We start from the raw sequence: 27,919 nt of genomic DNA, 5'->3' as shown, positions 1-27,919 counted from the left end.
GCAGCAGCAGAAAGTCTGAGTGTGTACAGAGAAGCATTGCGTGAGTGCTGGAGGGAGCTGATCTCCTCTCTGTTTCAGTGTAACCCCTCCAGGGGATATGGTGCTTATTTCTGGGTGATTGCTTACTGGAAAAAAATGGTCAAAGATGGAAGGAGAGTGGCAAAATCTGTTGCTATGCTAGAGGTATTGATTTATGAGAGAAGATTAAAATACGTGTGGCTCAGATAAATGTTGACTGAGACTGGAGCAGAACAGAGAAGTGTAATATTGTTCAAATACTTACCGTGTATTTGCACCAAAAAAGAAGACTAATTTCTTAGTACCATGCCAGATATTTAGCCACAACTAATAGGGTGAAGCTGGGAGGAAGAAAATCCACTTTATTTATCTCTCGCTGACTATCAGAAACCTGTTCTTATTCGTGACACATACCTTTTCCTCCTACCAAACTCTGAAGCAAAAATTCATGGAACATTTGTGGCACTTCCCATACTACTCTGTTCGCTTTAATGGTATGTTATATATTTCCCATTGGGCTTTGGCTTATCTGTTTTGACTGTGTGCTCTTTTGGAGAGAGGACTGCTCTTACAAGTGGTAGTAGAGTTGGTCCCCTTGATCCTGATCAAGGCCCTTTAGGTTATACTGTGGCCCATAAATAAGTAATAATGGTAATGATAGCATGAGATATATTTAGCTGTGCAATGGCTTCCCAAGGAGAGCAGAGAGAGGCTGATTGTTAGCAGCAAATGTGAGGAAGCACACTGTAGGGAACAGTTCTGTCAGCAGGGAGAGGGCTGGATGATCTAATAAGTCTTTTCCTTCTCTAGGTTATGATTCTGTGAATTCTGCCTCGGAGAGCTCTCTAAAAGTCTCTGATACTGTAAGCTCTCTATTACTGGGTGTGGGTTTTGCAGCACTCCGGGAGGCTCTTGCTGAGGACACTGTATAAATATATTCTGTTTTACGTTGTGTGATATATTTTAAATAAAAGGCTCAGATCTTTTTTTAATTGCTTTGAAATATTCTGCAGTCTGATCTTTTGCTTTAAGAATTAAGAAACTTTGAGATGCTCTTGGAAAATACAGACCCGTTACAAGTGAGAAATATGTCCCCACCTGGAGTTGGTTTAAATACAGTGAAGCACTGTTGAATTTACCTCCTCCTGTATCCCAGAGTGAAGTATCTACTCTGAGTCCCAGCCTGCCTGAAAGTAAAATGAGAATCTCAGGCTGTCACAATCCCTTTGTTTCTGATTCTTGACGTAAATCTTGTTTGTTCTTGTGATGTTTTGGCCTCAAGAATTGCCCTTCTTTGTGTTCTTTTTTTCTGTTTTGGTGTGTTGACACTCAGTACATGGGAATATCCCCCCAGGGTGTGTTTTGGTCGCTGAAGATAGAGTTCACACTGAAGATGGAGTTCAGGGTCCCCTATCCTGACTTGTGGCCTTTCAGGAAATGACTGCAAAGTCAGCTTTTCTTTCTCAGCTTTCATTTCCTTCCCAATCAGCCCATCTCAAGTTTGCTGGGCCAAATAGCATGCTGGTTAAAACCTGGATTATATTCATAGAGCAGGGAGGGGAGAAGAAAGAATAGGAGGTACCAGCTCAGACCTATGGATCCTGATCCAGTGGACATTATGTGTTTGGATTTTCAGAAGTACTTTGCCAAGGTTCCACAACAAAAGTTGTGAAAGAAATCAAGTTTCTGCAGGATTGGAGGACAAGTCCTTCCATGATGATTAAATGATAGCAGGCAAAGTGACTTAATGTTCATTTTTCATGATGAAGAAAAGTCAGCATTGGGGTCCCACAGGAACCCACTGAGCTGGTTCTTCACCAGGGAGCTGGAGTAAGAAGTAAACAGGAAAATCTCCTGAGTGACCTAATAAATTTGTGGGTTCTTTCACATGGTCCAATGAACATGTCAATAGCAAGAAAATAAAAAAAAAAAGCAGTGAATGAAACTGTAATTTACCTAGGGAAGAGTCATCAACACCATGCCTACATGATACTGAAGGATTTGTGGAGGTCAAAGCTTCCTAGAACTTCACAGATCTTGAGGATACACAAGTCTTGGTGTACCTGCATTTTGATTCTGGTTGGTTCTTTGCTTCTCAAGAAAGATGTAGTGGAGGCTAGGAAATGTGCACTGGACAATTAATTTGATCAGCAGGATGAAGCAGCTGCCATTTAAGGAGAGATCAAGAAGCTATGCTTTTGGATGGGAAAAGACTGAATAAGAAATGATCGGGGTTTGCAGAATTGTGAAGGTGATGGGTAAGTTGAATGTGAACTGTTTTTTGCCAGGTTCCACCATGTAAGAGAGACTAACTGCAGTCAATCCTTAAAAAAGCACTTACAACACTAGTAAGACATGAGGTTAAAACAGGCAACAAAAGTTTGTCTTTCGATAACAATGAACTTCCTGAACAGGCTGTGACACGACATTGTGGAAGCTGCAGGCTGAAAAGGGAATTAGTCAAATTTATGGACAATGGGTTGGTATATGGATGTTGGAAGGACAAGCCATAGAGATACATCTAGCATCCCTTATGCAGTAATTATGGATGCAAGAATAAAGATGGCAGAGAGTGGTTAGGACTCTTTGAGTGGAGTTCTTCCCTTTGCCTGTGGAGCTTGGGTTAACTTGGGCATGGGTGATCGATTGATCATCACAGGTGTTTCTTCCAGATAACCTGAGGTTGTATCTCTAGTGTGGTGTCTTCAGGTTTCAGGTAGTTTTGGCTACTGAGGCCACTTCTTATCTGCATCTGTTATTTCTCTGCTTTTATTTGCCCTGTTTGTTCCAGTCAAACAGGGGATTCGATATTTGCTCTATCATAACAATAAACTGTTTAATTTTCTGTAAAATGGGACTGTTCCCTACCCCTTGAATGTGTTTTTAGCTGTATTTAGCATTTGTAAAGTGCTCAGGGGCAGGCTGTGTTTTATGAATACAGAATAGTGTTAGGCTTTGTACTTAGGCACAATACTGTACCGTAATTCAGAGGCAATTCATGTAACATTAGTAAATCACTTTGAACTTTATGTTGAAAATATAAGCAGTAGTACAAAAATAAACCTTTTTATTTCCTCTAGTATATACAGTTAAATAAAGTAAGCCTATACAGCTACTAATCTCCAAAGCCGTATTGCCAGTATGCTTTGTTGAAATGCCATCACCTTTCAAAGAGACATTCCATGTGTTTTGTACACATTTATGGTTGAAGAATAAATTTTCAGAGACTGTAAATGAAAAGATATCTCTTAATATAGTGATCAAGTAATATCTGACACTGCTTGTTTAAAGAAATATACATATATCTTACTGCCAGAGTATTTATGACTCTAATAAGTTTAGTTATTTTGCCTCATGGGGAAATTCCTGCTCCTCCAAATATCAAACTTGTTGAGGTTGTGCTGGTTTTTTCAGGAAGGAACAAATAATATTATTAGTTAAATGGGACTGCACAATATGAAAATACATTAGTATAGTTTAAAAATTGGACATTGTGTAAGAATTATAATATATTTTACTAGCAGTGGGAAATAGAAAAACATTAAAAATTCAATGGTGTATCCCAAATGTCTAAATAAATACACAAGCATCATTGTTCAGCCAACTGAGGCAAGGATGCTCAGTGGTTCCCTTCAAGAGCACTGTTCTTTCTAATATCCTACACAGTTATGAGTTCTGTGCATCATTCTTGCCTAATGTGACCATTTTTTAGGTACTGTACACTGTGGGACTCTCTGAGCTCTGATTGCCCCCCGTAGGTTTTATTTTAAAGAATACCAAGTGGTTTCAGGTGATTTCTCAGCAACCATCCTGGGAAATAAGTGTTCTTATGGTTCCCAGAGCATCAGCCACATTCGTGTGTTTGTCGCAGAAATGTGAGAGTCTTCCTTCCCTTTTGATTTGGAAACACAAGACAAAGCAAGATGCACATGTAGATGTTCAGAGAGCTGTACTCTGCTGCACAGGCAGTGAAACACAAATACTGTGAAATGAAGGATTTGGCTTTGTGCCATCTTGTATTTATTTTTGTACTGTTTTCCTTTTTAAAATGTGAATGTTTAATGATCTATTCTGAATCATAATGGTTGATGATGTTTCCTGTTACCTTAGTGATAGACTACAAAACTCCTTTACATTAAGAATTTGCAAACTCCACTAGATACTTATTTAATTAAGAGCTGGCGCTGAAAGTTTCTAATAAAATTTCCACAAGGGCTTTAGGGGCTGAGGAGACAAATTTCCAGCAGCCTGTGTTAGTAGTGCAAAGGAGATTAAGGGAATCCTGTCTCAGCACTATGCAATGCCTGACCAGGATAGATTTAGCCACCCAGGTCACAGTTCTGCACTGACCCAGCTATACCAGCTTGATCCCAGTGGTTCAAACCTCTCAGGTAGTTTGGTCATCTCTATGCTGCTTTCTAAGCTGTATTTGGAGTTTTATGTCCTACAATAAAAGCAAAGGTGAAATGTCTTCCTTGGAAGAGAGCTTCAAATCTTAGCTTGGTCTGTTCTCTCTGCTCTCCTCTCTGTCTTCTTGCATGTGGCCCTGCTTTCCTCCTGCTTCGTACACTAATTCTTTGTGTTCCATCTCCTGATGGCGTTTTTGGAGACCTTATGATCATTACTTTCACCAGACTTTGTCTGTCTAAGTAGTTAGAGTTCTAATCCAAACTCGTAGACCTTACAAATTTTCCTCTCCTGTGATGAAACATGCAGACTTTCAAGCTCATGAAAGTTAGATGAAAAAGTGTACATGGGGGAAGTGTCAAAACCAGACTTAGAAAAAAGATTATTTTCCAGTCTGTTGCGGAGATGCTCTTTCCAGCACACTAGCAAATGTACCAAAAAGGTGAGGACAGACTGAATTATCGCCATCCTTAAAGGGACAGTTGCCCATGTTGTTTTCCTTCTGTTCAGAGGGCAAAACCCTTCAAAGCAAATGAGTGTAAGCATCTAGCACTGATGGGACATTTCTTTGCTTGGTTGAACATCTAGACGTGAGGAATTTCTGTATGTGGCTTAATGTACAGTGCTGGTGCTTCCACAGAACTTTTGGGAATTTTTTCTCCTTGGGAAGCATGAACAGTACAAGGGGACCCTTGGCTGTTCGTTTACATTAAAAGAGCATTCACTATTAATAAGACAAGTTTGCCAGGTCAGTTTTCATGTCTGAAGTGTTCTGACTTCTGAGTGCCTGATTCTGCAGCTTTGACTTCACTGAAGCCATTAAGTGTTGTATTAATAATAATAATAACGAAGCCTGTTTTTACTTGTGCATTTATTCAAGTCATGCAAAGAATACATATCCTGCTTTTAGAGAAAGTTTCATTACAGGATTTGAGCATTCTGACAGTGTCTTTTAAATATTAGGATACAAAAAAAAAAGGTGAGAAAATTGTCTTTGCAAATTTCAAACCATTCTAGGTCTACTCTGTTGCCTCCAGCCAGATGCTGTCTGATGTTGCCTAGACAAACCAGGGCAAACCATTATCCTGGGATTAAACACTAAATACCTGCAAGGAGCATTCTCTTTATCAGATAGCGCTCTGTTAGCAGAGTTCATTCACTTTATTGCATATATAACTGTGGTGTCAAATAGACTGATTTACAACACCTGGTCTTTTAAATAATCTTTGCTATTTGCTGCGCTTGTAATCTGCCAAATCATTTAGCCTTCCTGATAGCAGAAATGCTGTAAAACTTAGATAAACCTGCAGAAGAAATGAACTCGAAGGTACTGCTGAAATCTAGGGCCTGCACGTTTGCTATAAACGTGCTGGCTGGTTTGGTTTCCCCCTGCCTAATCTGTGATTGAATGTGGCTGCTGGAGAAATTGAAATTTTATGATAGCACTGCCGTCAGAGGAGATAAGCATTTGTATGCTAGACTAGATTAATCTAAAAGGAAGTTTTAGGTGTGGCTAATGAAACCAGCCTATGTGTTAACTGGGTTTCTTTGGGGGTTCAAAGCATATGTCTGTATCTATACAGAGTCTAGTCCAAAACTTTGTGTAAAAAGTCTCGTATATCTATGTGCTAGTTCTCACTATCAGTACAGCTTATTCCATTTTACATTGGAGATATCTTTAAGAAGCTTCGGTTTTTAAAGGGTATTTCTGAATGCTACTACAAACTTACAGACCCCTCTAAAATGGTCTTGTTTGACTACCCAAAACTCCATATCCTTCTGAACTTTTTGACTGGGATAACAGAAAGACATCATGTTTGCTTAGGGTTAGCCACTTACAAGGTCCATTTGAAACAAAAGCTGGGGGTTTTTTTTGGTTTGAGTTACTAATTTTTTGCTATTAGGTGATTTAAACAGAGAAATAATAGAAAGACACATAGCTTTAAATGTGAAAAAGAAATTTGCAAATTGGGTTTTTGATTGAGTGACATGCAAGTTAGTACATTTGAAGGAAAATAAAACAATCTGTAATCAAACAGAGGAGAGAGCCCTGTAAGGCAGTAATGTCAAGCCAGTTTGTGTTAGAAATTATGGTGGCCATAAGACTAGAAGAAACAATAAAAATGGAAGGAAATAAAAGCATTTATTGAATAATTTCAGTGGTCACCATTAACACTGGTATAAAGCCATGAGTACCACTGTTAACTCCTTTGAGCCAAGGAAGTAGTTCTGTGTCTCAGACATAACAGTGAGTTACCTGGTCGTGGACAAGCATCTGTCATGTCAGGAATTAGAAGAGGCTACCCAGGGAGGTGGTGGAGTCACCATCCCTGGTGGCATTCAGGAAACTGCTGCACGTGGCACAGAGTGCTGTGGTCTGGTTGACAGGGCAGTGATCGGTCACAGATTGGACTCGATGATCTTAGAGGTCTTTTCCAGCCTAAATGATTCTGTGATTCTGTGACAGTTTTCTGAGGACGGATGGGACACAGCACCCGCTGCTGGAGATAATGAAGAGTGTTTTGCATGGCATGGCTAGTTTAGGGAAGGAAAACCTTTTGCCTGCTGCTGCTGCGTGAGACTACTGGACAGCAGAAGTGGGGGTCTGTCTGCCTTTGGGATATCCTTTGCCCACTGCTAATCTTTCACATCAATAAACTGTTGTGAATGTTCTTAAGAATTTTTCATCCCATCTGAGTTGACAGACCTACCCCAACTGTATTATTTGCTTAGTCTTTCTACTTTCCTACTGGCATGGAAGGAGAAACAGGGGATTTTCTCAAAGCAGGGAACAGCTTGAGGTGTTTTCTCATGCTATGAATTAACTCTTTTGCTTCCAAGAGAAGGACCCTATGGATCCAATCCACAGCACCAGCTTTCAGTTGGGTGCTGTGAATAATGTTCTGTGCGTGATAGTCTTTGAATGTGTGAGTTACTTCAGGGTTGGGAACATCAGGCAGATTAGTGCTAACAACAGGATGGAACAAAGGGGACTTTTGGGTAAAACTCTGGAGTGCTGTCTCTTGGATATCACTCTTAGTTATCACTTAGATAGCACCAGAGAACAGCCTCCCTGGGGAAGCAGTGGAAATGGTATTGTTTAAGACATTTAAAATTGGACAGGAGGAAATATATTGTAATGATCAATCCTGTGCTGGTATTTAGATCAGGTCTTGTCTCGTGTGAATATTAATAGGAAGTCTCTGTCTGAAGGAACTGCCATTATTCAGTGTGCATTAGCAGATAACACTGGCTTGCAACCTTCTTCCACATCTGTACTCCCACTTAAAGGACAGCCTGAGTAATGCTTACACCTTTGCCTTTTCTCTGGATGTCTTTGTATTACCTTGCTTAGATCCTATTCCTTCAGTGCTTCCACCAGACAGACTCCATATAGTACATAGAGATTTACAGGAAGCACATGCAGTCTGTGGCAATAGTAATAAAGTCTCCTGCTGTTTTCAAATCCCTGGGAAACTAAATCAAGTGTAGAGGTCTATTCAAAAAAAAGGTGCAGCATGTTGCTTTACCATTACTGATGTGGGTCTGCCTTTTACCCACTCTGTGTGTTTGGCTGTCATGTCTCTGAGGTCTGTGTTCAGTCTCCAGAGTGTGACTAAGACATTGCACACCTCAAATGGAAAAGCTGATGAAACAGCTTAAAATAACCTGAGCACCCATGGTTTGCTCACCTCTTTTCCACTACCTCTGTACTGTCATTACTGACAGGAGCCCATACAGCAAAATTCGTTCTGTGCTGGTGGCCCCCATCAGACAAATGCAGGTCTAGTCTGATTTATGGAGGCAGGAAAACTGGATTCAATTCCTGCATGGTGCTGCGATCTTAATGGAGCTCTGTTTTCTTGGTGTGTCTGTGTAGGTACGAAGCCTGTCTTCTGGACCTGGTTGAAGCGATGAGTCCGATATCTGCCCCGGGACAGCTCTGCAGAGAACCTGATGACAGGAACAAAATGCACACGCCTCGTCATGCGAGCCACAGGCTGTCATCATCGTGGTACCAGAGCCCTGGCAGCTCCAGGAGCAGAGCAGAGGAGATGGAGGAGAGCCGGCTCCTCGAGGAGATTTTCTTCATTTGACACAACTCATTGGTCTACAGCCAATTTTTAAATTATTTGAGTGACAACTGCTTGTTTTCCCTCTCCTAAAACATAGCTAATTATCATCCAGTTTCATTTTGGATTTAGTAATCATGATGCAAGTATATTGTTGGGGTAGGCCAATCCAAAAGCGTTAGCTTTTTTCTCTAAACCTTTCATGTGCCAAGTAATCAATTTGAAATAGAATTTTTTTTAATCTACAACATTTTCTAATAGATTGAAGTCACAGTTTTGCCAGCCTCATATCGGAAGTATATTTCATTATCGATTTTTTGGCTCTAAAGCAGTTTGCAAGAACTGCCTAACATTCAAGAACCAGCATGTTCGAAGTAGATTATTTTCTAATTAAACAAGTCTGTTTAAAACCTGGCATATTATAAAGGTACAAGCACTTTATTACTTTTTCACTGATTTTTATGATCTACTTTTTTCTTCAACATTCTGATATTTAACACACTGAGTTTTTAGGGGATATATCGTAAGCTCAACTCTACAGTGTCTGATAATGTTAATAGATGATGTTACAGGTTGATGTACTAGGCACCCGTTTGAATTATATTCCTCTTTAAATCAGTGCTATTTGACAGAGTTACGTGCTTGGTAACCTAACCCTGAAATAGCAGAACAGAGTCAGACATTGTAGAGGTCCAAAACCTATTTGATGTACTTTGCAAGATGAAATACATAGTAGTTGTAGTATAAGAGCAGTCTTAAGACATTTTCACTAACTTGCACTATTTTGATCCTGTATCCAGGCTCCATTGTAAATAAGACAAATCAGTAATTATTTCCACTAGCGGCTCGCAAAGCACATTTTCCTGCTGGCTTTAATTATTCATGCTGTATCTATTTCAGTTTATTTAAATGCAGTTCCATCTACTGCATGTACTTGGTTATTTAAAGAAATGTGCCGAATTGGTAAAAATGACTGCAGATTACAGGATTAATGGTCATTTTCTCCACAATGCAGTGTTCATATTTTATTGTAACAGTAGCCACCGGCATGTGTTCCTAGAAATATAGGCTAAAATACTCATTTTGCACAGTAAAATTGCAGCGAGGGAAAGGTAGAATTGAGTCAGTGCGGGCAAGTTCTAGGCCATTTGCTCCCAAACTCCACTTTGTGGACCAGTACCGCTTTTCAGATGGTCTCTTTAGGCAACCCTGCTTATCTTAATGGCAGGGAGTTGCTGTGCTGATCCTTGGGGTATGGCTGCTGCCTGCCTCCCTCACACTGACTCCTGTGCAATGTTTGGTGCTCTGCAAGGAGCTCACAAGGCTCAGGAGCATTGGTGCACCTGCCCCGGCAGCACTGTGCTCTCATGGCAACAAAACAAAAGGAGGATGAAGGGGAAGAAGAACCTCAGGTTACTCTGGGCTGCTTCGCTCAGGCCCAGTTCTTAATCACAAATTAGGTGATACTGTTTTTGTGCATCCCAGATGAATCTTAAAAGCTGCTCGGAGGAGTTTAAAGGAGGGAAGCAGCATTGACGGACCAGAAAATTACTGCTGCGGAAAGCCCCTGTGTGGTCTGTCCTGCTTTTAGTTACGTATTACAGTTCTTTGGAATATGTCCATCTGCTGTTGAGTGTCCTGCTCGTTCTACTCCCTGAGCCTGTGAAGGCACGGGTTTGTGCTAAGAGCCCCAAAGATGTATTCAGTGCCCTGACCTGAGTTTAGCGAGTGGGGAAATAAGTTTTCTCATTCTGCTGGCTGAGTAGTCTGCTGCTTGAAAAGGGCAGGAAAAAGGAGGAGAAAGAAGAGAAAAATGTACGAAGACCAGCAGGAAAACTGGGGATAACCATGCAGAAATGACTGTCACATTAAAATCTTAAAGTTTGGGGGTTCTTTATGGAGTTTTTTAGTTTTGTTAGTGTTTTTTTTCGTTAAGGTTTGGCATTTATAAAGAAACAGTTCTCTGATTTCAGTCCAATTGCTTCTCTTCTCTTTTCCAGTTTGACTGAAACTTTAATTGCCTTTTCTAATAAGTGCTAACTGACCTTTCGAAACAGCAAAAAATACTTGTCTATTTCTTGAAAGGTGCCTTTGTGTACCCAGTCGAGAACACTACGTGGGAGCATTCTCTTCTTTGGTTCTTTTGTGGGTGCCAATATTTAACTACTTTAGGATTCCTTATGATACATTTTGTCCATAAGAATTTGTAGTTCTGAAGGTGATTTTTGACTTGAATCTGTATTTTGGTTGTAGCTCTTTTTGAAAGGACATTGTCAGGTTTGTGGGCTCTATGCTTAAGGTGCTGTCCATCAGACAGAGCAACACAGGAGGCATATCTTCATGAAGCAAAGGTTTGTAGAATAAAGATGGTTAAAATGTCTCATGGCTGAAGACCTGTATGCTTTAGTTCTCTATGAGATGTGAACAAAGAAACAAAACCTATTAATTTCATAGACCCTGTGGAAAATCATTTTTTATAATGCTGGCTCTTGCTCTAGTTATCAGCAGTACATTAGGAATAGTGTTTAGCAGTCAGTGCAAGCAAAGATATTTTGCCATGAGGCACTACAAAGTTGAAGTTATTAAAACATTTATAGCCTTAGAAAAAAAATCAATGATTGTCAAATAGGAAAGGACAAAATCAGTAGTTGGGACTGGGAGGGGAATTGTTTTCCATCTGCTAAAACCGTAGAGGAAATGCAAAAATTAAGCTAGCAAAAGCAATCACTTGACAGTGTCCTTTTAAGTTTAAGCTCCTATATTGGGAGCTGCCAAGTTAGTCCAGCCATGGACTGTTTGTCCAGAGTGTCCCCAGTGAATATTCTCCAGCTACACATCTGGATGTGTTTTACGTGAGGCTTTGTGGAGTGACGTGACTTTTCTAAGGCTCCCACCCAGGCCTTCAATTTCTGTCCTTCCTGAGATGTTCGTACACGCACTTGATGTCTGTTTGTGTAATTACTGCTTTTGTGCACCTTGCACACCATGGACCTGTAGTAATCACACGTTTTTCATGTCTAGCCTCTCCTGTCTTGCTGTTGAATCCCATCCTGAGTACATATTTATATATGTATGTGAGATCTTAATCTAATAAATTATCTGGGAGTTTCATTTATCCTTCCAGACTTTTATTTGGCTTATCTTCTTGTTTTTGTCCAGCTCAGACATCAATACTGCCATTGACAATTTGTTCCACTTCCCACATCATCACATCATGTATGTTTTGAGTCTCCAGTTTGCTAAGATGTTTGCTAACCCTAACATGAGGAGCTCATTTTAAGCCTCCTCTTCCTCTCCAGGACACCAGTCTTGCTATGAGAAGAAGCAAGACCTCTTTTGCAGCAAGAAGTAGAGGAGAGGTCTCAAAATACAAAAGGGAAGAGAATGGGAGAGCCAGCACCATGCTTTGGGACAAAAAGGTGGAATTAAAGAGTAAGGAAGAAAGGATGAGGGGAAGGCAAGCAAGGATAAAGATGCAAGGCAGAGAACTGTACCAAAGGATGACTAAAGGTGTAGGTGAAGTGGAGGTGAGCCAGAGGGTAGGGCCGTGTTGTTAAACTGTAGTAAGCAGATGAAGGAGAATTGTGTGTTTATGTCTTGGAGTGAGAAATGTCTTCAAGCACAGGTTCCCTTAGAGGTTTATGACTCCACACCCCTTTTCCAGATCATGTTCCTGCATTGGGGAGCTACTGTCCAAGGGATACTTAGCAAATGAGGGAAAGAAGGAAAAATGACCTTGACCTAACTTCGTTGCTCCCCTTTAGAGTAGCTGGACAAGGAGGCCAGAGCACAAGGAGGGCAATAGTGCAGAACCAGTATAACCCAGGGCACGGACTGAATTTAATTGCCAGCAAGGTATGGTGACTTAGATGACAGAAGAATGTAAGACTGAATGTAGCAAGAATCTGAATAAGGGAGAAATAAACAAAACAAAATTTGCAGTGATCCAATGATCTGTGGAGGTTTGGTGTTAAGGAAGAAGAGGAAAGGGCTTAGCTGCACTTCAGAGAAATTGAGCCTGAGATATCACTTGAAAGTGCCCGTGAGCCTGGGGTTAAACTCTAAAAGTTGCAGCAGAGATTTTCTGAAATACGACCTCCAGGCTGTGTTTGAATTTGCACTATCTGTGGGGGAGAGAGCACAGCCTGGTTAGTTAGAAACCTCCTTTTTCACTGTTACTAAATTTATGAAATTGTGTGCTAATTAGTGTATGATTTATAAATTTACATAACTGCATGCTACATAAGACAACACAGAATATTGAATGAGGTGATTTAAACCAGCAGAAGCAGTGAAGTCAGCTCTGACTGGGTGGCTTTCCTCTGGAAAGTGCCTCTTGTGATTCATATATGCTCCACTCCCTGCATCACTTGAAGGCTTGTCTGCTCACAATGACAATAAATGTTTTACAGTATTGTGACTCCACGTAGATGAGAGACAACTACCTTAAGCATCTTTGGCATGGCTGTGTAGCAGAGATTTCTTGGTGATCTTTGGTGTTTGGAAGCAGAATTCAGCTAAAAAAGAGCAAGAAGCTGACCTGGTCAGTTTTGGTGCTTGATGACTCCACAGTTCACAGGGGTGGCACAGCACAGGGGTGGGGATGTGGGGGAATTGGCTTTGTTTCCCAGCTCTGGGGGAGCCACTTTGCCTCCCTCTGCAGCAGGTTCTCTTGGCGAAGTGTGTTTTACCACCAGATCTCAGAGAGGCTCTTACTTATATTAGGGCCCATAGCAGAACATGTTGGATGTATCCACCAACAACTTGTCTGTGAAATGAAAGCTGTAAGAGCAGAAGCATGTAGGCCAGTCATTGCCATGGAACAGAAGCTGAAGCTCTCAGACTTCATGTATTTTGAGGCTTGAAGGGGTCATTTCAGGCACTGGGAAGCTAAGCTGGAGAAACTCAGATGTCACTGACTGGTGAGGCCCTAACATATGTGAGGTGAGAGATGCGCAGATGGTCCCAGCAGACAAATTAATCCATGAGCTGCAGTGACAGCCATAACTTCTTAGTTTCCTTAATTTGGGAGTCATCCTGAGTACGTGAAAAATAACTTTTCACTCATGGCATGTCTTGGAGTGTAAGTTCATTCTTTCTGGTCTCCTCTCTGCAGACAAGAGGAGAGTGAAAAGCTGGAAAAAGTTATCTTTCCTGCTTGCTCACTGGCAACTACCTTAAAACCTTGAAGCATGGATTAGATTAAAGCAGTTATCCAAACACAGAGTGTTGAATATCATGAGCATTAAGGACAGTGTGGGAGCTCCTCTCCTCTGCTAGACCTGATAAGGAAGGAAAGGACAAGACGAATTCACAGACACAAAAGCTGGTTCTTTCTCAAGTTAGGGTTAACTGCGAGGAAGTTGCATTGAAATTTTAAAAACGCCCCTTTAAAATCTTCCAGCATTCAATTATTCCTCCTGCTGCGAAACTGCCTTATTTTGAGGCTGGGGTTATCTACTTTGAATTTACAGCTGCTGGACTTTGTTGTGCCTTTGGAAGCTGGATTGCAAAGTTCCCATGTTGTCAGACAGTGAGTAACCCAAAGGGAGTGATAAACTCCTGGTCCAGCCTTCTCTTTGCTGAGATGGCATCCTTTACGCCTTGCGTCCTAATGTCTGCTTTCCAGCTCCTGGGTGATTTGGGGTGCCTGTTTCTGAACTTTCTCTATCATTTATGCATCTTGAAGGGTTTACACTAGAGCAGAATGCCCAGTTCCAGCTGCTGTTGATGTGAAATGGTGACAGTGTGGCCTCATTCTGCACAGCATTTCCATTTTGGCACTTTCGGGAGCCTTTTTTGGAGGTGTTGGGCTGGGTACCTGGTCTGGTTGCACTTCAGATCGTGGCCCTATTTCTTGAAGCAGAAATTCTGTAAGTGAAACCAGGAGACCCTGCTAAATTTAGAAGAGTTGAAGACGAAGGAATCGTGAAGTAGAAATACCAGGCAGAAAGAAAAAGATTGTAGGATTCAATTTGGGATGGAGCATGAAGGTGTGGGTGCAGCACCTGTGAACTCAGACACCTTGAAAACAGTCTGACAGACACATGGTTGATGGGATGGGAGAGACCCAGACAACACAAACTCTCAGAAGGGGACAAGTGAACAAAGCACGAAGCAGTAAAAACAGACAAGAAGACTTTGAGCTGCAGGTGCGGAGGCGATGACATCTCTGAATTGCAGAGTAAATGGCTCCTTGTCAGTGGAGCTGGTGCCCCTCTATTTGAACTAGTGCCTTTAGCACAGGGATCTCATTACCAGAGAGTTTACTGGCAAATTGGAGAGATTTCAGTGAGGAGTAATAAAAATGATCAGGGACTGCTAGAATTGACATAATGAGGAAACAAGATGAGAAAAGTCAGATATTTATAGCATGGGTGAGAGAGACAATTAAAAGGTGGGGTGTGAGATGGACTGGGTGACCTGAAAGCCTTGTCTGTTTCTAATAACTCCTTGTTGCCTGCTATAGGGAGGATTTGAATTTACCAAGGCTGTCAATCTGACTCTTAACAGCCCTAACTTCCCATGTTGAAAAGCTTAGGTGGGTGTACTCTGGCTGTATTGGCAATGTCAGAATGTCACTGGTACTGTCCTCTGTTTAAAAAAGTAATCATCAGCCATGTTGTGGGAAAAAATTGACATGATGACAGTAAAGGGAAAAAAATTAGACCTTCATAAAATAAAAAGCCATAGAAGACCTTACTGAGAGCAGGGCTGATTGGGAAGGGCCCCCTGGTTGTTCAGCTGATGATGCTGAGCTTTTCCTGCTGCCCACAGGGTGGCCTGTGCAGTAGGAAGGTCCCTGGGGAGGGAGCAAATGTGAGCATTTTTCTCTATGAGCTGGCACCCATCTGTGCACGCAGCTGAGCAAAACCTCTGCTCTCCAAGACACACAGATGTGCACAGGCTGTTGTCCCCAATAGCTGCTGAGCTCCACTGACAGCTCTTGGAGCAAGTTCTCTGCCAGACAGAAACCTGCCGGTCCCACTGACGGCTGCAGCTACGTGTGGGGTTTCGCTTCCCTTACTGCTGCCCCAGTGCAGTGGGATCCAGCCCTGAGGGACAGGCAGCCTCATCCACGGGTATTCCTGCACCTGGGCCAGGGTCAGTGTTCAAGCAGTTTTTTAGAGCCTCAGGTTTGCTCTGGACTTGAGAGACTGCAGCAGAGCTGGAGGCAGCCAAGCTGGAGACATCCCAGTTCCTGGCTTGCAGTCAAATTAAAACACAGCTACCGAAAGCAACGGGGCTGTGTTTGTTTGAGGCACTTTGGGGAAATATCGGAGCGGTGCTTGTTGAGTCTGGTGGTGGAGTAGCCGCTCTGTTTTAATGATACCTGTGTGCAAAGGCCACAGCTGCTGTCATCCGTTTCACATTAGTCTGACTTTCACAGAACAGACATAGCCTAGGGTGGTGGAAGGGAGAGAAAGGTGACCAAAAAAAAGAAAAAGCGATCCATTCCATCCATTTTTTCACTACTTTTTCTATCCTTCTGAGCTGCAATACCAGTCTCTGGCTGAGCAATAGTAATCTTATCCAGCGTACTGTTGATTTAAGCCTCTTGGATTTATATAACTTTGGAAATGGTAAACTATATTAATTTGCTGTGTTTTCAAGGGAAAGTTATTTATTGAGAGACATTTTTAACTCAAGTGCCAGGAGCCCTAAATCATTATAATAAATTCATGCTATTCAGGGTTCCTTACATTGTAATAAATTTGTTTTAAACATGAATGAGGAGATCCATGATTTCTTTAATATACTGTTCTGTATTTCCTTTCAAAATGACACAGCTCACTATATCAAGTGGGAGAATAATAGTGAGAGATTTACAGCACTTAAGAATAACACAGCCTAGAAATGTGACATGTGAACCAACATGGGGCAGGGGGCTGGAAAGTGCAGGGAGACCACCAGTGCTCCTGGTGGCACTGCTGAGAGTTAAACAGCAACAACGGGTCAAGATCAGCGAGTGAAACCAACAGCCAGGTGGGAAGCTCGCTGTGCAGGGTGGGAACCACAACGCAGTCTTGTCTTTGCTTCCATTTGAATGTGCAGGTTGCCTTCAAAGCACCTGAACAGTGACAAGGACCATCTGCAGTGACCTGGGAGGGTGACCCAAATTGGAGCAGGACTTGAGCCAGAGGTTTGCTTCCCAGCCTGGGGTCTTCCTCCTCTTCCTCACCTTGGAAACCCGCCACAGCCTTTTCCCAGGGAGCTTGTCTGCCCTGGCTGTGATGGTGGTGGGGAGCAGACCCCTCAGCGGTGCCAGTGGCCCTGAAGTGCCACGAGGAGGCATCAGGTGAGCACTCAGATAAATTCTGGTCTCTCTTCTTAATCCTTGACCCCCCATTAAACCCCTGCTGACCATCCTGGTCACCGTTACACACACGGACGACTGTGAACACTCACCATAAAACTTGCAGCTGGCTTTACATCAAGCCCTCCCAGCTTCACGGGGGCCCCTGTGGGCTGTCACAGGGTCAGGCTGGGTGGTGTCAGCCGAGGTCTGAGACAAATCCACTTTGGCAGTGCAGTTGTGGCTTTCTTGGGAAGCAGAGCTCCTCTGCCCCATGTAACATCTGCTGAACCCCTGTGTCCCAGCCCACTTCCAGAGTGCTGCAGGAATGAGATCTTGTGTTTGTGGTGATCTTAGGATCAGGGTTGAGTAGGGCAAAGCATCATGGTGCCCAAAATGGCAAAGGCTAGTTGGTTTCCTGCTATCTAACGAGAATGGTTACCCCACAGGAGATACAAAAGTCCTTCCAGCTCCCCAAGGCACAGCCTTGCTGTAGAGAAGAGAGCAGCTGTCCTGCCTTAATGTGAAAATCAGCCACCCCGGATGCCTGTGCATGAAGACAAGAACATTTCCCTGGCTATAAAGGGTTAATGAGTCTTTGGTGGAGGGGGCAGTAGCAGAGGGTAGTTAAATGGTGGTAGTTTTCTGGGGAAATGAGGTGGCCCTGCTGCTGCTCCTTCTGGCTGCAGATGAGATGTAGGACACTGAGGACTTCAGCTGCCCAGGGAGGGTGCTGGTAGTGCACTGAGGATGCCTGTGGGCTGCTGCCTTCATGAGGTTGGACAGCTCAGGAGAGGGGAGGAGGGGACAAGAGAGGGCCTCTCGTGCTCACAGAAGTGATGGCAGGACCTCATCTGTCAGTGCAGAAAAATGTCTGGCCAATAAACTTGCCAAACGTCCCTAATAAAGGGCTGGATGTGTTATCATGTAGAATGGTTTTATAGGGGACAGCCATAAAACGTGCACATTGCCCTTTAAAATGCCAGGACGAGGATTGATTCCAGCAGGGCGGAGGGAGAGGAGGAGGGGAAATGAGGCTAATTGGAAAAGGGGGATAAATCCTAGGACTCGTTTCTCTGCCTTGGGTCCCCAGGGTGTCAAGGAGCAGTAACAAAGTGGGATTCACTGCCTTATGGGCTGTGCCTGAACCTGGGCTTCTCTGCTCTGCCCTCTCCACCCTGTGCAGTGCAGTGTTTTCTTTCCGGCTTTTGTTCCTGCTGCAGGACTCTTGGCACCTGATATCCAGCCCAGGAATATGCTGTAGAGATGCCTGCATCAGCCTCTGTGCTGGTTCCTCCTCGTTTGTGTTTCTCCTTTTAATCCCAGGGGTCCAACACCCATTGTCTCCTCCTCTCCAGTTCCAGGAGCTGTGTCTTGCCTGCCCCACAGTTCAATTGCCAGCTTGTCTCTCCCTCTCCTGCCTGATGACTTCAACTCCCCTGTGTAAGTCCACCACTGCTGAGAGATTAACCACAGAAGTTTGGACAGCAATTTTGTGTCCCCTGTTCCATGGACAGGGGACAGCCTATCCAGGGGATGCAGGTGTCTCTGTGTGCTTTAAGCTCTGCTTGGATAAACAGGAGAGAGGAAGCTGGAGGGAGGCCCAGGGTGTGTTTAGTAGCAATCAATAAATATATTGTACTCCAGCTCACTTTTAATGCTGCAGAAAACAGGCAGTGATTTCACTTAATAAATGTAGACAGTCTTGTGAAGCTACAAGACCATCTATCCTGCTGGACAGTTTCTGCACCACAGGACTGCACGTGACCCAGCTCCCAGTGTTATCCACAGCTGAGGCTCAGCAGCTGCCATGGGCAGAGGGGCTGCCTCTGGTTTTTCATTTTCTTATTTGAACTACCCTGAACAGAGACACTGGGAAGCCCTTGGTGTCTCATGCCCCCCAGGAGATCTAGCAGAGAGAGAAATAAAAGAGTTTTCTCCTCAAAGTCAATGAAGGGCTTGTGGATTTGGCCATGGGGTGGGAGGTGGGTAGGTATTGGAGAGATGGAAAAAGAAAGAGCCAGGAAAAGCCAGATTTTTGTTGGCAAGGACTGCTTCAAAAAAGTTTCTCAGTGTGGGTTTGTTGGTATGTGCCAGATCTCACTTGTCTGCCCACTCTGTGCATGTGGTGCTGCTGAATTTCAAATTTGCAGTGTCCCTGGCAATCCCCATCGGAGCTGGAGGTGGCACCTGTGGGAGTGAGGTGGTGCAGGCAGGGCACCTGGGCTCTTTGGCTCTGAAAATGCCATTTGGCCACCCAGGGTAACTGACAGAGGTTTTGAGTTCTCCCAACTGAATGGTGGTCAGGTCCAGGTCTTTCAGTCCTGTTTCACAGTTGTGAAGTTCAAAACAATGTCCAGGCTTCTGAGGTCTGGATTTGCTTCTTTGCTCCCTTTTGGCCCAGGTCCATCTCTACTGCACTCACCACAGTGAAATTTTTATTGAACACAGTTTTAGTTCTGGATTTGTAATTAAATTTAAGGGCTGGTAAATTTTGCTGTGAACATTTTTCTGGCTCCCCTCCTAAGCATTTGGTCTGTTCAAATAGTACTTAGTGTTTTGCAGATGCTGTTGGATGTTATACTGCCAAACACAAGTATGAAAAATGTGTGATTTGGAAAAATACTAATACATTTGAGGTCTTGTTTTTGCTTTTATGATCACACTTCAAAGCTTTTTTTCAATGTTTGTTACAGTTATAAACTTATGTGGCATGAGGGAATATCGTTCTACCACTTGATTCCAAGAGCTGTGACCTTCATCATCAAGCTTATGATCAAACCATGGGTACGGCATCACTGCCCATAATTGCTTTCTGAATTAAAATATTTCCTCCAATCTCCAATAATAAAGAAAATGAAATCTTCAGGTAGGGTTTAGTAGCTCACCCTGAAAGAGTTTCATCTCATGCTAAACATTAAGCCACGTAGTGATTTCTGGGCACCTCTCTGCTTTGAGACCCATGGGAGAATTAACTCAAATTCATTTTTAAAGGGGATTAATTAAACTGCATCAGGACTCTGTTTCAACACTGAGAATTAAGATAAGTTGAAGTAAGACCCCTTTAATTAACCAAAAGAGATGAGAGACCTCTTTGACATCAAATGAAAGTGCCCAAGGAGCTGCTGGTGTGATGTGACCAGTCCTTTTTACATATATTTAATGCAGACTGAGCGACCTAGTGTAGACAAGCCCTGAGATGTTGAGACTGGGTGTGACCATAGTGAAAATATCTACTGTGGGTGAGGGCACAGGTGATATGTAAGAAGCAGGTTGCTCTATAAAATGAGACAATCAGTCTTGGTCTGTTCAGATTCCAGTGATGCTATGGAGCTTTTACAGGCTTAGCAAAAGACATACTCTTTAAAAAAACCCAAAATTGCAAGTCTTTCATCAAGGATGGGAAATCTGAACAGAGAAGGTAAACTAGAGATGAGAGCTCCACAACATTTGCTATCTGACCAAATTTTGGCCCATATAACTTTGATTGGGAGTCTCTTCTTTGTTGATCTGTGGGGGAGGAGGTTAAAGTTTAATCAGCTTTTGTGTACACTGGGAAAAGTTTACTTTTGAGTAAAGACTCAGACTCATTTAGCTAATTAGATACCAAGGTGATGTGTGCACTATGTACATTTCTGACTGTTTCTTATTCTTATCTCTACCATCAGTAACTTGGCTGTGAAGTCTGATGTCTGAAACCCTGCCAAGATTTCTGAATGGAGTCGCTGGTGAGGGGGTTCTTCACCTTTTAGTTCCCATTTCAGAATATAAGAAGTTTTCTGTTTACTTTTATCGTTTTCTTTCCCTTCTTTCTGTTTTCTTCCAACTGGGGATCTGACACGTGATTGACTCTCAGCGCCTTGGAGACACTCTGTAAAATATCCATGGACACTTTAAGAGGAGAACTGGCCAACTTGCTTTTCTGCAGCAGAGGTGTTGAGAGTGTAGTGAGAGTAGGGGAAGCTCATGAAACTGTTCCTTCAAGCATCATGCCAGTGTGTATTGACATAGGATTTTCCTAATATCCAAACAAAGCTGTTAAATTCCTGAGTGCATGTGGGATGTCTGAGGAGCATCCTGTGGCTCGGAGCTCAAGATCCACCCATGTCATGAACCTGCCAGTGGGTCTTAATGTAAAGCTCAGATGGGGAAGGACAGATTCCACAAAACATCATGCAATGCGAAAACCCACTTGAATGCAACTTGATTAAAAACCCAGAAGGCAATGTGAGATACCAGATGGGGTACCTTGCAGAAGAACTGCCTAAGCTCCTTCTGGAAAATGCCAAGAGGTCTGGGCCAGCCTTTGTGGTCCTTTGGAGAACTGGAGCCCCCAAGGTGAAGTGTGCTGAGGTCACTGGAGAGCTGTGTGGATTGTGGGGTCTGGCAGGGTTTCTGAAATCCCTGGGTGGGGTGTGCTGCACTGACAAGTTCCTTGAGGAGGTGGGGGTGCTAAGGACAGTGTGATGTGCTAAAGGTCATTTATCAGGTCCAGGGGGAGCTTGAACAGACCCCTCAGGTCATTGCCTGCTTTCACAGGAGGCCTGTGGATCACCCAGCCTGTCCCTTGGTCATTCCTGCTGAACTGGTTCAACGTTCTCCTAGCACAAGACTGAGCCTGGGACTGAAGGACATTTGAGGATATCCTGTGGGGAAGATATGCTACAGGAGGAAACCTCCCAGGAACAGCCCAGGAATCGGTGTTCTTAGAGGTGCTGGGCAGGGAGGCTGCAGACCCTCCTATCCCTTCACTAAAGGAACAGCACAGAGTTTTCTGAGCTGGAAAATTAAACTCTTTACATCAGGCAAATCCAAAGCCAGGAATTAATTTTGGAAGAAGAGTTCCCTATTTTACAAACTCCAGCTGCATCCGAACAGGTTCAGTGTGGCTTTGCTAAATGCTTCTCTGAGCCCTGACAATCTCTGGAAGGGAACACAGTCCTCCCTGCCAGCTCCCCAAGAAGGTGAGCGTCAGCATGGGATGTGATTTCTACAACTTCTGCACAAAGCAGCTTAGCAATGGGCTCACTGGCTGGTGCAAAAAGCTGCTGGTGCTCCACTTCGTTGCTCTTTCCTGAATGTCAGCCACGGCTTTGCAGAGAATTTTTTGCAAAAAGGCGAATGAGTCCAAAGAGAACATAGTAAATGTAGCCTTGAGTTATACTGGGGATTTTTCGGGTGGATGTACTGCCCTCCCTCTAGTATTACCCATGCCTTGTGCAGAGTGTGCTCTGGGTCATGTGCTTCAGGAGCAGAGTCATGATTTTCCCTCTGACCCTCCCCAGGCACATGTGTCCCTGGATGGGACACACCCGCTTGCTACACGGGACTGTACCAAGATAAAGCATGAAATCCTGTGCCTCAGTGCCAGGTAAATCACAGAACTGACCAGGTTGGAAAAGACCTCCAAGATCATCAAGTCCAACCCTTGATCCAACCCCGCCGTGGTTACCAGACCATGGCACTGATGCCACATCCAGTCTCAACTTAAAAACCTCCAGGGACAGTGAATCCACCACCTTCCCAGGCAGCCCATTCCAGTGTCTGATTACAATCTCTGTAAAAAATTTTTTCCTAATATCCAACCTAAACCTCCCCTGGCACAGCTTAAGACCGTGCCCTCTTGTCCTAAAACATTCTCGCTAATGAAACTGGAGTCGAAGCCTGTTGCTTTTACTTTTAAAAGTTGATGTTATTTTCTTTTCCTTGTAGAAGCAGTTGATTGACCGAAGGCCGCTTGCGTGGAGGTTACTTCGAGATAAGGTAGAGAAAAGAGAAGGCCTGAAAAGGGTAGGGAGTTGGGAAGCAAAAAGAAAATTTTGGAGGTTTGGCAGATCGGGACATGACTTGCCAAAGATTTAAGGGGTTTAGCTGAAGATGTTTCATTTTGACACAGAGCAGGAGGAGCACACAGGTTCATTATGGTCTGCTTCCCAGTTCTGGTTGTCACAGAAAAAATTCCTCAGGAGGAAAGAGCCATGCCCAGGAACATTAGGATGCTGGAGTAGACAGAGATGTCCTGAAGGAGCAAGTGTGGTGAAGCTGGCTTTGTCACCAGAGAGGAGAGGCACCGGCATCTGATTTGAATCACAGGATGATTCAGGTTGGAAGGGACCTCGGGAGGTGTCTACTTTACCCTCCTAAAAGCAGGGTCAGCTATGAGATTGGACCAGGTTGCTCAGGGCTTTATCCTGTTGGGTCTTGTAAACCTCCAGGAGTGGAGATGACTTTGGCTCTGAGATGGTCAGGCTGTCTGAGCAGCCTTTTCCTATGCTCAGCTGTCTTCATGGGGAAGAAGCTTTTCCTTATATCTGTCCCAAACCTCTCGTCTCAGCCTAGCTCAGAGTAGTTCCCCAATTCTGGCATCACCTGCAAAGTCTCATGCATCCTCCAAGGCATTGCTGAAGGAGTGAACCTGGACTGGTCCCAGAACAGAGCACTGCAGTATTTCATTGGCAATTTTAAAGATCTGCTGTAGAAACTAGTTTTTTCCCCTCCCTCTGAGTTACATGCCATGAGCTGTGGGGACAACCCAGATGTTTTTCATGTAGGGTTGGCTCTTCCAGCCAAGAGCTACAAGAACCCCTTTTTTAAGCAGTTAACACCCATAAGAGCCAACTAAAGGTGATGGTTGTTTTCAGCAGGTATTTCCCTCTCCTCCCTCGTCTTCATTCCCCCTGCTCTCCAGCCAGCAAATAAAGAGAGAAGAAATGCTCATTGGAGTCCAGCTGGGGAAAGTCAGACTGAGCCATAAGCTAGGTGAGGCAGTCTTTATTGGGATCAGAGGGTTATGGAAAACAGAGTGCAGAAATGCTGAGAGGAAATTACAATTGCTCCCTTTTAATTTTTTTTTTCTCCCTCTCCTGTCATTGGTTTTTCCTCCTAGGTGTTGGGGTCTTTCCAGAGGCATTCGTTACTGTTAATGATTTTAGCTTGTTGGCTATTATCACATTTGTGCCTGGGGACTGCAGCTGGCTATCTGGGCTCTGGCAGGCCTTGACAGCAATCAGCTCCTTCCAGCTTCACACTAATTTTCTCAGGGGAGCTCAGAAGAAAATACTTTTTCGTTCATTTCTCCCCCTCTTTCTGTGTGTCCTTCCTTTCTCACTTCCCTGCATCTGGCCTCCTGTCTCTGGGATCTCTGACCCAGGAGAGGTGCACACAGGGCAGGCTGGTGCAGAAACCCACAGCGAAGTGTGGGGGATTTGGATGTATCCAGGAGCAGAAACATTTCCAGGGAAGAAATACCCCAGCTTTTGTTATTCATTCTGTGTTTGGACCCAGCTTTGCATTGCTCCTGATCCCCCAGCTGTTACAGAGACAAGAAGGGATCATTGTGGTTATTTCATGAAGAGCGTACGTGGATCTTTTTCAGCGGCTGAGCCGGAGCACAGAGCTTTTACAGCCTTGAGTTTAATATTCTCTTTTTTCCCTCCATCATCATTTTATATTATTCAAAGCAAATCAGACAGCCTTTGAAGAACGGCTCAAAGCCTTTTTTCTTACTTTCTTTTCTTCTTTTTTTTTTTTTTTTTTAAAGGTGGGAAAGAGTGGGAGCCACCTGGTACATTTCCTTTCTCAATTCAGTGATTTTATTCATTGGGGAAGAGATCGCTTTGCATCTTGTTCTTTAAAGGAGTGTAAAAGGCAGGTAAGATCTGTATTTCTAAAAGCCCCAAAAAAGAGTCCTTTTCTGTAAGGGTGACCAGCATCTTCCTCACACTGAAGGCAGCCTGGCTGGTGGAAATGTGACTTCTTGTGTGTGGAAGGGCTCTGGTCTGGAACCACTGTTATACTCAGAGTTGCTGAGCAAAATCATTGCTCTGAGACACTCCAGTGACTGTCCAGACTAATTTGGAAGGCCAAGAGTCTCCAAAGACCACTGAATCTGCTAAAGTGACCATCAGAAAACGGATTGCCCAGCTGTAAGTTGCCTTCTGGAGAGTTTTCAGTGATGAGCACTGCTTTGGCAAGGGGATCTCTTCCAGGGGAAAGTGTCTTTCCTGCTGCAGAAGTGGCCTGGGAGCAGCTTGTCAGGGTGTCAGCTCTCAGGGTTGTCCTAGGACCCATCCCCTCCACAATATGTACAGGACAGCTTTTGGCCCTGTTGAAACTTGGACTCATGAAGAGGGTCTATGAGGGGATTTTACCCAGCTCTCCAGTGTTTGGGAAGACATTGGTTCTTGGTTAGTATTTTCTCTAAAGAACGATTTTCACTTCAGTCAGAGCTAAAACACGCTCTGAAATGTGGCATTTAAATAAGTTTACAAACATCACGCTGTCACATCGTTCCCCATCTCTTACAGGTGATGAGGGCACTCTGTGGCATTGCCAGAGGATGTCCTGTATGCTTTTGTTTAGTTGCTGCCCTTGTTTTCCCCCAGTTTTGGGGAGCAGAAAAATCCCCGACGAAGAGTCGTGTCCCCTCCCAGCTCTATTCTTCACGTCCTCTCGCCCCCACTTAAAAGTGCTCCCACTTGGGGCTTTCCCAGGGCACATGGTGGCTCAAAATGGTGGTGGGGGAAAAGCACAGATGCGCTGAAAATGCGAACATGCGGAGATGTGTATCTTCCACTGGATCTTCCCCCTGCAGCTCAGCACCTTTCAGACCTGCCCATCTCTGCTGCTCTCTGAGAGGTACATAAAACAAGTCATCAACCCCAAAGGTAATGGCCTCTCTGGGCAGTCTGCCAGTCGTTTAATGTCTTCGCTAATCATCTAGAAGTGGAAATAAACAGCACGTTAATGAAACGTGTGGGTAAAGCTAAACTGGGAGGAGCCAGAGGGGCTGGTTTGGACAGTGGAAGTAAAACAAAAAAGATCTGGGGAGGCTGGAAAGACAAGCAGAGAATTACAGCTTGATGTCTGGCTTGGGAATAATATGAATACAAGTGGGCAGGGAAGCAGAGGCAAATGGCTATGTGGGGACATTAGGTGCCTGTGGGTGAAGAGCAAATTCAGCTTCTGTCATACATTTCAGCTGTTAACTCCTGAAAGTGGGGACACAGCAGTCTGTGTCCACAGAGTGAGGGACACAGGAGCACACATCTGGAATAGTATGTGGTGCCTTTGGCCAGGAAGGTATTGGGAAGGCAGGCAGTAAGGTGGGGAAAGTGTAAAATCATAAGTAATCCAAGAAAAGCCACAAAATAGTCTGTGCCCCACGCAAGTGGCCTTTGATGGAAGGCCTTTGAGTGCAAAACACTTCCAAGCCTGTCTGAAATAGCAGTGCATCAGGAGGAGGGAGTTACTTGAACAGAAAAGAGGCTTTTTATTCCAATTCACTATGTCAATTCCTAATGGCAGGATCTGCTACAAGGAGAGCTATAAAGAGAGTTATGTTACTTCAGGTAGAGAGGATCTAAAGAGTTTGGTTTCCTTAACCCAGCTAACTGGGGGCCAAGAGGGGATCCAGTGGTTCCCCAGAAGGACCCCTGTGAGCAGAGTGGATGAGAAAATCTCTAAGGCAATGTTAGAGCAGAAACAAACTGGTGTAAACGTGTCTTGTGTGAGGAATCTAGATATAATTTTGCAGCTCTTTTGTGATGATGGCTGGCAACAGCCTGATCTGGAAAGGAGAAGGAGCAAAGAAGGAGCATATTCTGAAGATGGTTCTGTACTAGCATTTGAAATTCTTACAGTGATAACAGGGCCTGAATGGGTTCAAGAACAGGTCCCTGCAAGCCCTAAGCAGATAGTACTTAGAGTCCAGGTGTCCAAAGAGAAGATGGCCAGCAGCCCAAGGGGCCAGTGTAGAGGCACTGGAAATGTGATTAGAGATGAGTCAAAATTGTCTGGATTAGAATTTTCAAGTGACTTTTATGTTGACATTCTTGCCAGATATTGGAAGATTTTGAATGGGCCAATTTCCTTTCACCCTTCCTTCCCTTCAGCTTTTCCTGACAGAAAAAAAAAAAATCATATTAGGAGAAAAAGAATGAATATTTAATGAAAATTTCCAGCCAGTTCTCTGCTCTGTTCACTACAGAATAGAGCTCTTGCAAGGCACCAAAGCCCCTTTGCCCTTGTCTGAGCTTCCTCCTTGCCCCACAGATTGCCTGGGCTCATTTTATACTCGGTCTGGGTTACTGAAAAGATTTTCTGAGTTCCTGAGTTGACCGTAAACTTTTCCCATCTCTGAAAAGTTCCTTAGAGCAATTTTCTGAGTGAAGGGTATGAGAACCTCAAGAGTCTGAGTTGTAGAAGTGAATTCTCCTGGAAGGATTCGAATCCTCATGGCAGAGCAGGTGAGATATTATGCAGATATTAGTCAATAAATTTGTTGGCTCAGCTTTCAACCAGAAAAGAGAAGGAATTTGTGATACAAGGGGCCTGAAAAGAGCTTGACCCAAAATTCAGCCCTAGATGTGGACTTGCTGGTTCCAAACTAAGGGATTTTAAGGGGGTAAAGGGTGCCAAAGGCTTATTTCAAGCAAAAGGTCCACATAAAAGTGTCAGAAGCATGCCCATGAGAGAAGGACCTGAGTGGGGAGTTTAAAGGCAAAGCAGAGTGGCAGATTTACTAGGAAAGGCAAGAAAGCTGCCTCTCTCATCTCTACTTGTGGCTCAAGCCTTTCCATGTCCGCCCATCTCTGGTGCTTTTGCTGCTCTCTCAGGGAGGGAAAATAAAACAAGTCATCAACCCCAGAGATCACAGCCTCCTGGGCAAGCTGCCAGTTGTTTAATATTGCTGCTAATGATCTACAAGCAGAAGTAAACAGCATGTTAATGAAATGAGTGGAGGAGGCTAAACTGGGGAAAGCTGCAAGAGCTGGTTTAGAGAGAAGATTAAACATGAAGGTTTGGGGAGGGCAGAGGGAGAATCAGGACAGAATTGGTTTGGGGATGGTTCAAGGGGATATAACAGTCAAAGGGGTGAGGAGAAGTAGGATAAAACAGTGCTGGGCATTTGGCCTACTGAGCGTGGCTGGTGAAGGCCTGTCAGTAGGAATGAGGAAACGGCTCTGGGTGAGAGAGATCAGGTGTGCAGGTTATCCATCAGAGGTGTATCCCACTCGCCTCCTCTCCACCATGGTGACTGCCCATGAATTTACCTCTGGCCTGTGGGAAAGAGCCTGACTCTGAGCAGAGCATAGCATAGCTATGAAACTTACCAGGGAAAATC

The 27,919-nt window shown here is 43.9% G+C and overlaps 1 protein-coding gene across 4 annotated transcripts in view; it reads left to right on the top strand.

Moving 5' to 3' along the window:
• Positions 1-11,613, top strand: part of KIAA1328 (KIAA1328 ortholog) — a 171,730-nt gene extending 160,117 nt beyond the window's left edge. For all 4 annotated transcript variants that reach the window (XM_032675988.1, XM_032675989.1, XM_032675990.1 and 1 more), the window contains one exon: positions 8,306-11,613. In XM_032675988.1, the coding sequence (XP_032531879.1) occupies positions 8,306-8,522 (217 nt within the window). In that variant the 3' untranslated portion in view covers positions 8,523-11,613. The remainder of the gene's footprint in view (positions 1-8,305) is intronic.
• The last annotated feature ends 16,306 nt before the right edge of the window (positions 11,614-27,919 follow it).

This window comes from Chiroxiphia lanceolata, chromosome Z, assembly GCF_009829145.1.
Source record: "Chiroxiphia lanceolata isolate bChiLan1 chromosome Z, bChiLan1.pri, whole genome shotgun sequence".
NCBI classification, from domain to species: Eukaryota; Metazoa; Chordata; class Aves; order Passeriformes; family Pipridae; genus Chiroxiphia; species Chiroxiphia lanceolata.
The sequence above is the reverse complement of the archived record's forward strand: the minus strand, read 5'-3'. Positions and strand labels throughout refer to the sequence as shown.